At 45.7% G+C, this 11,383-nt stretch overlaps 1 protein-coding gene and 1 non-coding gene across 5 annotated transcripts; one reads left to right on the top strand and one right to left on the bottom strand.

The window, feature by feature from the left end:
• The first annotated feature begins 235 nt into the window (after window positions 1-235).
• On the top strand, window positions 236-11,383 carry Ccnl2 (cyclin L2). Of its 4 annotated transcripts, XM_004657755.2 has the most exons (11): window positions 236-531; window positions 886-960; window positions 1,189-1,298; window positions 3,871-3,991; window positions 6,509-6,573; window positions 8,941-9,040; window positions 9,226-9,330; window positions 9,409-9,550; window positions 9,860-9,968; window positions 10,051-10,143; window positions 10,364-11,383. In XM_004657755.2, the coding sequence occupies exons 1-11, from the start codon at window positions 250-252 to the stop codon at window positions 10,716-10,718; spliced, it is 1,557 nt and encodes a 518-aa protein (XP_004657812.1). In that variant the 5' UTR covers window positions 236-249; the 3' UTR covers window positions 10,719-11,383. The 4 variants fall into 4 exon arrangements, with proteins under 4 accessions (XP_004657812.1, XP_004657813.1, XP_045005813.1 ...); XM_045149878.1 differs by lacking the exons at window positions 236-531; window positions 886-960; window positions 1,189-1,298 and adding an exon at window positions 7,128-7,141 and having other exon boundaries at window positions 3,951-3,991; XM_045149879.1 differs by lacking the exons at window positions 236-531; window positions 886-960; window positions 1,189-1,298; window positions 3,871-3,991; window positions 6,509-6,573 and adding an exon at window positions 7,128-7,253.
• Window positions 2,821-2,927, bottom strand: LOC123461219. Its single transcript, XR_006637515.1, has one exon. It is a non-coding gene; the product is annotated as a U6 spliceosomal RNA (small nuclear RNA).

Genomic DNA, 11,383 nt, shown 5'->3' with positions numbered 1-11,383 from the left:
GCTCACGAAGATGCACTTCCTAGTAACGTCATGCCGCGGAGCATGGTGGGTAATCAGCCACTCCACCTACTGCCGTTTCCGGCGGCGACGATTTGACGCGTTATGAGTGACAGGCGACCCGCCCAATGTTGTCAAGGCAGTGGCCAGATGAAGCCAATGAAACGTGGCGGGGGGGTGGGGACGGCGGTCGGGACATTACCGAAAAGCCGCTCTGCCGGGAAGAGGCCCTAAAAGAATCAGCGGCTCAAAATGGCGGCGTCGGCCCCTGGACCTTCGGCGTCCGCGGTCCCAGTGGCTGCGGCCGGCGCCTCGGGGTTGGGGGCCCCCGCGCCAGGATCGCAGGGGGTGCTGATCGGGGACAAGCTGTATTCGGGCGTGCTCATTACCTTAGAGAACTGCCTGCTGCCCGACGACAAACTCCGCTTCACGCCGTCCATGTCGAGCGGCCTCGACACCGATACAGAGACGGGCCTCCGCGTGGTGGGCTGCGAGCTCATCCAGGCGGCTGGCATTCTACTTCGCTTGCCACAGGTGAGGGCGCGGCCGCGAGCTTTGGGGTTCGGGGTGGGTAACCACTCGCCGGCAGGCCGGGAGAAGTGGGTCTTTGTTGGCGGCCCGGCCCGCGGCTCAGACCTTACCCCTAAGTCCCTGGGAGTTGGGCCCGCGCCACTGGTCTGACCCTTAAACCTTCCCGGAGGCGGCCAGTATCCCAGAACCGCGGGCTCCGTTGTCCTAAACCTGTCGGGCGATGGGCCCTTTCATCCAGGGGGATGGAAAACCTCCTGGGTTTTTGTCCTGGGGGAGCCACATGTAACCTAGTGACTTTTCAGCTGGGAAATTCTTGAGTCCTGCGTTCAAAAGTGATGGAGGCTTATCCGTCTCTAGGTGGCCATGGCTACTGGGCAGGTGTTGTTCCAGCGGTTCTTTTACACCAAGTCCTTCGTAAAACATTCCATGGAGGTAAGTTTCCATCTTTTTGCTTCCTGGTGAAATACGTTGGGAGGAAACGTGACTTGTTTTGCCCCCAGTCACTTGAACTATGTCTTGTGGGTGCGGGGGTTCTAGGGATATCCCAAACCACAGCTTTCTGAAAACCCTTTGCACCTCCCCTTTGCCTTAAATAACCCTTCATCCTTGGGACGCCCTCCAGATGGGGCACAAATATCTCTGTCGCAATGCTTGTTTCAGCACGTGTCTATGGCATGTGTTCACCTGGCCTCCAAAATAGAAGAGGCTCCAAGGCGAATCCGAGATGTCATCAATGTGTTCCATCGCCTTCGACATCTGAGAGAGAAAAAGTGAGTCTTCTTCCAGAGTGTCTGCCAATGTTTGTCTCACTGTTCCCACATGCCCAGGGTGTCTTTAGATGCTGAGGCTTTTTTTTTTTAATGCATTTGTATATGTGCATATTTAAGTGCAAGTGTGTGTGGAGGCCAGAGGACAGCCTTAGGTGTCATCCACAGGAACAATATCCACCTCTTAGGAGTTTGGTCTCTCATTGGCCTGGAAGTTACCAAGTAGGTTAGAGTAGCTCTTAGTCAACTTTTAAGGGTCTTCCTGTCTTCACATCCTCAGAGCTGGGATTACAGTTGCAATGCAACCATGCTTGGCAGTTACATGGGTACTGGGGAGCAAATTCAGGTCCTTATGCCTACCTGCAAGGTAAGCTATTTATCCCCACCTTTTTGGTTTTTCTAAGTAGGGTTTCACTCTAGCCCAGCCTGACCTGAAATTGACATTGTAGTCTCAAGCTGACCACACGACTTCAAACTCTCAGGAATCCTCCTTCCTACTTCAGCCTCCCCAGTGCTGGCATTAAAGGCTTTCACCACCTCGTCCAGCTTCCCCAGCCCCTTTTTGCTCATGTATGTGGTGTATGCACACGTGTGTACAGATGCCAGAGGAGAACAATGGGTGTCCTTTTATTGCTCTTCTGCCTTATTTCTGTGGTCTTAGTGGGCCCAGTACTTTTGGAGACGGCATGAGAACATGAGATCAGCCATTTTAGCCAATTGGTCTGAATTTACAGACATGCAAAATGCGAGTTACAGGTTCACAGATTTTAAAGGGGGGGTTCTCTCTTTTTTCTGTTCTGTTTGCTTGCTTGCTTGCTTGCTTCCCTCCTTCCTTTTTTTTTTTTTTTTTTGAGGTAGGGTTTCACTCTAGCTCAGGCTGACCTGAAATTCATTATGAAATCTCAGGGTGGCCTTCAACTTATGGCTGTCCTCCTATCTCTACCTCCCAAGTGCTGGGACTAAAGGGCTGTGCCACCATGTCTGCCCCTTCCTCCTTCCCTCCCTCCCTCCCTCCCTCCCTCCCTCCCTCCCTTTTCTTTATTTTTGTTTTTCAAGGTAGGGTCTCACTCTAGCCCAGGCTGACCTGAATTTACTACATAGTGTCAGGGTGGCCTTGAATCCATGGTGATCCTCCTCCCTCTGCCTCCTGAATACTGGGATTAAAGGTGTGTGCCTCCATGTCTGGCTTTTTTTTTTTTTTTTTGTAGGCAAGCTCTTCGGGTCTTACTCTTGGCCAAGCTAATTGGAACTCACTGTAGCCCAGGCTGTCCTTGAATTCATAGCAATACTTCTACCATAGCTACCTAAGTTCTGGATTTAGTGACATGAGCCATCAAGCCCAGCTGTAATTTTTTGTTTGTTTGTTTGTTTTTGTTTTTCTAAGGTAGGGTCTCACTCTAGCTCAGGCTGACCTGGAATTCACTATGTATTCTCAGGTGGTCTCGAACTCTCAGCAATCCTCCTACCTCTGCCTCCCGAGTGCTGGGATTAAAGGCATGTGCCACCATGCCCAGCTAATTTTTTTTTTAATATGGAATGCTTCATGTATTTGTATAATCCTTGTGCAGGGTCCATGATAATCTTTATCTCTGTATCATTCCAGTTTTAGAATATGTGCTGCTGAGGGAGCGCTTTTTGAGATACAGTCTCTGTAGCTGTAGCCCAGGCTGACTTAGAACTCACTCTGTATTTACAGGCTGGTCTTGAACTCAGCGATCCACTTACCTCTGCTTCCCTCATCTTTAGATGACTTATTAATACTGTTTAGGGAATATTGACAAAAAGCACCCTTATAAAGTAGTACCTAAACTTTTTTCAAGGTAGGGTCTCACTCAAGCCCAGGCTGACGTGGAATTCACTCTTTAGCCTCTGCTTCCCAAGAGCTGGGACTAAAGGCTTGCACCACCACACCTGACTAAACTCCTCTGCTTTTTTTTTTTTTTTTAATTTATTTGAGAGTGACAGAGAGAAGGAGAGAGAGAGAATGGGCACGCCAGAGCTTCCAGCCTCTGTAAACGAACTCCAGATGCATGCGCCCCCATGTGCATCTGGCTAACGTGGGTCCTGGGAAATTGAGCCTCGAACCAGGGTCCTTAGGCTTCACAGGCAAGTGCTTAACCACTAAGCCATCTCTCCAGCCCAGTTTTTTTTTTTTTTTTAAACATGTTATTATTTTTGTTTTTAGAGGTAGGTTCTCACTTTAACCCAGGCTGATCTGGAGTTCACAGTGTAGTCTCAGGGTGGCCTCTAACCCATAGTAATCCTCCACTTTTGCCTCCCAAATGCTGGGATTAAAGGTGTGCACCACTATGCTTGCCTTTTTTATTTTTATTTTTTAACTTATTTATTTGAAGGAGAGAGAGAGAAGCAGAGAGAATGGGTGTACCAGAACCTCTAGGCATTGCAAATGAACTCCAGATGCATGTGCCACTTGGTGCATTCTGCTTTACTTGGGTATTGAGGAATTGAACCCAGGTCCTTTGGCTTTGCTGGTAAGCACCCTAACTGCTAAGCCATCTCCAGCCCAACTCCTATTTTTTGATCCTTATACAAACCATGTGCTTTGCCATTGTAGGAAACCGGTGCCTCTTATACTGGATCAAGAATATGTTAACTTAAAGAACCAGATCATAAAAGCAGAGAGACGGGTCCTCAAGGAGTTGGGCTTTTGCGTCCATGTGAAGCATCCTCACAAGGTGGGTTTGCACTTGGCACCTGCAGCCATCTAAACCACATTACAGTCATGGCTTTGGCTGTTTGATTGAAGGACTTGGCCTGGAAGGAGACTCAGTGCATCTCAGATTTGGTTTTCCAGTTTGTTTATATCTAGGCTTTGAAAATAATCCATTCATTTCCCTTCTTTACTGTCTGTTAGTTTGAGTAACAAAAGTTTTGGAAATGGCATCTTTTAGATTTGGGCTTTAAAAGCAGTTAGAAGGCCGGACATGGTGGCACACACCTTTAATCCCAGCACTTGGGAGGCAGAGGTAGGAGGATTGCCATGAGTTTGAAGCTACCCTGAAACTACATATTGAGTTCCAGGTCAGCCTGAGGCTAGAGTGAGCTTGTAGTCTCAGGCTGGCCTTGAACTCACAGTGATCCTTACCTCATTCTCCTAAGTGCTATTAGTAATGGTGTGTGCTGTCATGCCTGGCTTATTTAATTTATTTATTTGAGAGAAAGAGAATGGGCATGCTGTGGCCTACAGCTGCTATAGATGAATTTCAGTCGTGTGTGCCCCTTGTGCATCTGGCTTATGTGAGTCCTGGGGACTTAGACCTGGGTTCTTTGACTTTGTAGGCAAACGTCTTAACGGCTAAGCTACTGTGCTTGTCTTTTTAAAAATTTTATTTTTCTGGCTTTTATTTGCAAGTTGAGAGAGAAAACTAGGAAAACAGATACAATACAGAGTGAGAATGGGCCTGGGCTAGAGCGAGACCCTACCTCAAAAACTTGAAAGAAGAAATAAAACAGAATGGGCACACCATGGCCTCTTGCCACTGGAAATCATCTCCAGATGCATGGGCTACTTTGTGCATCTGGCTTTATGTGGGTATTGAAGAACCCTGGCTGTCAGGCTTTGCAAGCAAGCACCTTAACCACTGAGCCATCTCTCCAGCCCTTATAACTGATATGTTTAAAGTCATTTTAGTAATCGTTTCACTTTTTCCTTTAAGGGAATGGGGAGGATTCTGAACCCTTTTTATTTCAAAATGAACTGAAAAAAATCCTAAATAGCAGGTGCTGATTAGGGAGGGAGGCTAGCTGTTGCACCTTAAGTTTGCTTGACATTTCATTGATGTCTTCAATTTATTATTATTATTATTTTCACTTTTTAAAGTAGGGTCCCACTTACGCCCATGCTGACCTGGAATTCACTATGTAGTCTCAGGCTGGCCTCAAACTCAGCAATCCTCCTAACTTTGCCTTCTGAGTGATGGGGATAAAGGCATGCTCCACCAAGCCTGGCTTATTTATTTAAGTGTGTATTTGGTTTAGGCATGTGTATGTACAGATGTGTGTGCCCCATGTGCTTGCTTGCAGAGCCCAGAAGACATCAGATGTCAATTTTTTTCACCATTTTTCCTTGAGACAAAAATCTCCCTGGAGCTGGAGCTACTCCTTTTTTTGACTAAACTGGCTGACCAGTGAGCCCCAGCAATTCTCCTTTCTCTGATCTTAGGGTTATAGTCATGCTTGGCTCCCCCCACCCCACCAATTTTTGAGGTAGGGTCTCACTATATATAGCGCCCAGGCTGACCTGGAATTCATCATGTAGTCTCAGGGTGGCCTCAAACTCAAGGCGATCCTGTCTCCCAAGTGTTGGAATTAAAGGTGTGCACCATCATGCCCAGCTGGATGCCTAGCTTTTTACAGCAGTGCTAGAAATTGAATGCATGTCCTCATGCGTGCCCAGCAAATGCTCATACGCACTGAGCCATCTCCCCAGCCATCATGGGTGTCTTACGTGTTATAGCTAAACCAAAAACTTCTGTGTTCTTTCCTCCTTAAAAAAAAAGGATTGCATTTTTGCCTAACTTCTCTTTTTAGCATTAAATTCTAGGATAAATTACCCCTCAAATATTCACATACTTCATTTGTTGAAAATATTTTCATGTCTTGTGCAAGTTGACTATTGGGTTACCCGAATGCTTAGGACTGGCTAATCTCATGCATGGAGATGAGAAGGAAAACAAGCCACATGGGAAACAAGGCCTTCCATTTCACAGGCTGCTTCTTGGTCCTTACATGTATGCATTGTGGCGCGCTACCCCCCCTACCCCCCAAGCTGAGCTGTATGGTGGATGTGACCAGGACCCTCTCCTGGGGTATACTTTGAGGTGCTTTTTGTTGTATTTTTGGTGTAGGGTTTCACTGTAACCCTGGCTGGCCTCAAACTTACAGCAGCACTACCTCTGTCTCCCCAGAGCTGAGATTGAAGGCGTGCATCCCCATGCCAGGCTAGCTTGAGGTTCTTTTTTTTTTTTTTCTCTCCAAGGCAGGGTCTCGCTGTAACCCAGGGTGACCTGGAATTCAATGTGTAGCCTTAGTCTGGCCTCGAACTCATGTACCTCTGCCTCCTGAGTGCTGGGATTAAAGACGTGCGTCACCATACCTGGCTAGCTTGACGTTCTTTTGCTGCATGGTAACCCACAAGAGGTGAGTTCCTTGTTGAGGTTCTTGGTAATAACTGCCTAACCCATATCTTCCAGATAATCGTTATGTACCTTCAGGTGTTAGAGTGTGAGCGTAACCAACACCTGGTCCAGACTTCATGGTGAGTTGATCTTCCTTGTTTTATGAGACCAGCAAGGGCAGTGCAGAAATGTATTACTTGAGGCACCTGGGCAGTGGGTAGTCAGTCCCATGACTTGGTTGTGGGCTGGAGTTATCCTAGTGCCCAGTGATCTGCCATGTAAATACCTAGCAGCCTCCCCAAAATGATAGGCACTGGCATAACGGTAGGTGGCCCACCCTTCCCTGAATTTCCTATGCCCTCATTCCTGGAGAGTAGTCAGTGGGCTTCCCACTGAGCTGGGCACAGGGAAGTTGCAGATGATAGTCTTAGTGGTCTTGTGTTTCTCAGGAATTGTGTCATGTGGGGGAAGGAGGAATAGGGTTTTGCTACAATTCTGGGTTGGTTTTAACAGGCATATCTGGAAAAAAAAAAAAAGCCTGAAATAACAGTTTTGTGCTGGGGTGTTCTCTTGTACTTATCCCCACAGAGTTAAGTCTGTAGGGGTCATATTGCTGACTGAATTGTCTGGTGCTATGATGTATTGTATAGAGAACCTGTTTTGACTTTTCTTTTCTGTACTCTTTCAATCAAAGGGTAGCCTCTGAGGGTAAGTGACTAAGACTTCTCCTCTGCTGTCCAAGCGCTTTGGTGCAGGGACAGCGGCCGTCTTCAGCCAATCCAGTGCAGGCTCTCCACCGAAGGCTGGCTCTAGACTGGTGGTATGCGTACGATAGTATAGTCATGGCCAACTGCTGCTTGTGGTTCTCTGATGATTGTGCTTCTTGTTAATCCTGTCATGCTTTGGTAATTGTATCAAATATAGTTGGTAACTGTCTTGACTTAAAATTTTTGTCCTTTTAAAACTGCTGAACCTGTACAATAAAGATGCAGTACCTTTCTTTAAAAAAAAATGTATGGAAAGCTATAAGAACTAATTGGCTGATGGGGATTCAAGCTGATGTTATGGGATTATGTCATTATTTCTCCCACATACAAAGTTGCTCTTTTCAGCAGCTTAGTGGGGCTTCCAGTAAAGGTGTGCATCTTTAAATTATTTCTTGGATACTTTTTAAACTATTGTAACTTACTTGAAATGTAGTACTACATTTAAATATATATATATATATATATTGAAGAGTTTACTTGTTTTTATAACTTTAAAGTAAATGGATTAATATTAGTATCTGAATTCTAAAATGTTCTTGCTAGCAATGAGGTTTCTGATGGCTACATAGTTAGTTAATGTTCTAGCCCTGTACAGTGGCTCCTGGGACATGTGACAGTGCTACTCCCACCCTGGCTTCCCTTTAGATGCCTACAGCAAGTGCTTCCAGAGACTAGGCACCTGTTAACTTATTGTTTGGAATCTCACAGTGGGCATGCATGTTACTCTAGGGTCTATTTAGGGCAGAAATACCAGTTGGGAACAGCATCTGTCAAATCTCCCTCCTCTGGTACAGCCTGACTCAAGGGTGTACAGGACAATGATTGGGGTGTGTTGGGCAGTGAATATGGAATTTCTCCAATTGTTGTGTCATGGAATTACTTGTTCTTTCAATATTCATTAAGCTAGTATGACATTTGATTTTGATCTATAAATCTTAAATATATTTAAAATAAAATGTTAAAGATATAGCCAGTTTTAAAATGCTTTAACTTGTTTAGAATGCAAAATTTTGTGCTTTTATCTTTTAAAGTATGATAAGTTTTTAAAGTGTACTTATTGTGATCACTCTGGTATTTTGTTGCTTCTGTCTGATTTTATGAATGTTCATTTTAAGACTCCTTGTTGAAATGGGACAATTTGGAAACGTTCTTTGATAAGCCTGAGAAGAGGACTCCTTTAGGTGTTCACCCTCCTGCATGATGTACCCATGCACCTGAACTGCACCCAAGGGCCTTTCCCTTTTCCAAGTGGACTCCCTTACCGGAGCTGTGGCTCAGTCATCTGGAGAAGGACCTGGCCATGAGCGCTGTCTGAAGAAAAGGAATTCAGGAGGACAGCTATCTCATAGCTACAAGGCTTCATGCTCAGCCTGCTCATTTGAGTTTGCATGTTTCTCTGCACTACGGATTTTGAGCATTTAGATTTCTTTAATCATACATTTTAACCACTATATAGCATTTTCTGTCTGAGGCATTGTGCTTTGCATGATAGTAGGCCATAAAGAGGGAAAAGTAAAGTTAAAATTGGTTCTCGTTCATAGCAACACATTGTCTGACATTCAGCCAGCTTTTTTCCCCAGTGATTTCTTTCTGTCCTGTATTCAGAATGCCCCTCTGTTATCTCTGGGGATTCTTATGGTGCCCAGCTCAATCCTAGCATAGACCCCTTAGCACTAGTGAACTTTGGTGACTGTGCTGGGATTGACCACAGTGCTGCAATCCTCCTGTTTTTGGTTTCAGGAACTACATGAACGACAGCCTTCGCACAGATGTCTTCGTGCGGTTTCAGCCTGAGAGCATTGCCTGTGCCTGCATCTACCTCGCTGCCCGGACACTGGAGGTCAGTGCTGCCTTGGGTTCGGTTTGGCCCTTTCTCCATCCTCCAGTAAATGTTAGTGTGCTTATCAAACTATGCTTGTTTAGCCCAGAGTTTCTTGGTAATCAGCAAGCAGGCTGTTTTAAGATGTTGTAGAACTTTGTTAACCTTGTTGAGTTGTTAAAGTGACATGATGTGTGTGTTCGCAGATCCCTTTACCCAATCGTCCACATTGGTTTCTTTTATTTGGAGCAACTGAAGAAGAAATTCAAGAAATTTGCTTTAAAATCCTGCAGCTTTATACACGGAAAAAGGTGCTTCTGTTTGTTTTAAGTAATGTGCATTTGTGTTTGGCCAAAAGCATTTGGTTCTGAATGATTCTGGCTTTTTAGGTCGATCTGACACACCTGGAAAGTGAAGTGGAAAAGAGAAAGCATGCCATGGAAGAAGCAAAGGCACGAGCTAGGGGCTTGCTTCCAGGGGGTGCTCCAGTTCCGGAGAGTACAGCAGGTTTCTCACCTGTTCCCAAGATGGGTGAGTGTCAGGCAGGAGATTAGTGGCGTTTGTAAACTGGGTGTGGTGGCGCATGCCTTTAATCCCAGCACTCGGGAGGCAGAGGTAGGAGAATCACTGTGGGTTCGAGGCCACCCTGAGGCTTGGTGCTATTGACAAGCTATCTCATCCTGAACTCAATTAGGTTAAGCCAAGAAAGATGATAATTAGCCAGTATGCTTGTGAGTCCTATGGAATAACCTTGTTTTGCTCTGCTAGTGTGTTCCTTATTGATTGTCTTTGTTTTCTTATCTGATTGTTGGTTTTCAATTTTTTGTGTTTGATTAATAGACTCCCCCAAAGAAGGTAAAGGAAGCAAACTTTCCCCACTCTCCCTGAAGAATGTCAAGAGGAAAGTGGAGGGCCCGAAGAAAGCCAAGGCTGATAGCCCTGTAAATGGGTAAGAAATTTAGGGGTGCCCAGGTGGTCTCTGGGTGTTTAGAGACACTCCAGGTCTATAACTGCTGTGTTACTGTTCACAGCTTGCCAAAGGGGCGGGAAAGTCGAAGCCAGAGCAGAAGCCGTGAGCAGAGCTACTCAAGGTCCCCGTCTAGGTCTGCTTCTCCTAAGAGGAGGTAGGTGCCAGGGACTCAACCGTGAGATTCACGGTTGGTGGGATAGTTGTTTTTCAGCGTGGGTGGTAACATTGCTGCCCCTGGGACATTGATTCTTACCCTTGTGCTGTGCTTTGTCTGAATCTGGGAGTTTTGCCTCTGTCAGTCCCTCTGGTTTATTGAGGCCTGGATGAGAAAGATAGTTACACTTATGGTCACTGGTATGTTGTACTCTTCACAGAAAAAGCGACAGCGGATCTACCTCAGGTGGCTCCAAGTCACAGAGCCGTTCTCGGAGTCGCAGTGACTCCCCACCAAGGCAGGTACACCGTAGTGCTCCCTACAAAGGGTCTGAGGTAAGGGGCTCCCGGAAATCCAAGGACTCCAAGTACTCTACCCAGAAGACACACAAGTCTCGTAGCAGGAGCTCCTCTCGTTCTCGAAGCCGGTCAAGAGAACGGACAGATAATTCTGGAAAATACAAGAAGAAAAGTCATTACTACAGAGATCAGCGACGGGAACGTTCAAGGTCATATGAGCGCACAGGCCACCGCTATGAGCGGGACCACCCTGGACACAGTAGGCATCGTAGGTGAGATGTATTCCCAGGAAGCTACTGCTGGACTGTCTCCATGGCATGTACCTTGGCTTAATGGCCCAGTGGTGTGATTCTTTTTAGAAATGTTCTTGACTCTGGACCTTGGGAATCTGGAAATGGAACTGAAGGGACAGAAGTGTCCTTCAGGCAGTCTTGGGGAGTGGTGCACATCTGTCCCAGTTGAAGATGCACCTCAACTGCTGTACTATGGGTTAGCTGGATGGAATGGCAAAAGCATATGACCTTGTTGGTGTGGCTTGGTGCTATTGACAAGCTATCTCTTCCCGCCCATCCTGATACTCAATTATGTTAAGCCAAGAAAGATGATATTTAGAATCTTTGCCTATATTAGGTTGTACCTATGTACATATTTTGCAGTGTTTCACATTGAGAAAATGGCCTTAATAGCCCCTTATTCTCTATCCATGTTGTAAATAAATGTGTTTAATACAAGCGAAAGATATATATGAAACTCAGAACTTGAATTCTGCCAGCTTAAAACTTGTGTAGAGAATTCTGATTTTTAAAATGTGAAGGTATTTAGGTCTGTGTTGAAAGTTATATATTTTTATCTGTGTAATGCTGAGTGCTGGTCACCAGCTACTAGAGAAATTTTACGTGGTTGAATAAACACGACTCTCAGGACATTTGGGATGTAAAACA

Source organism: Jaculus jaculus, chromosome 5 (genome assembly GCF_020740685.1).
Source record: "Jaculus jaculus isolate mJacJac1 chromosome 5, mJacJac1.mat.Y.cur, whole genome shotgun sequence".
In the NCBI taxonomy this organism is placed as follows: domain Eukaryota; kingdom Metazoa; phylum Chordata; class Mammalia; order Rodentia; family Dipodidae; genus Jaculus; species Jaculus jaculus.
The sequence above is the reverse complement of the archived record's forward strand: the minus strand, read 5'-3'. Positions and strand labels throughout refer to the sequence as shown.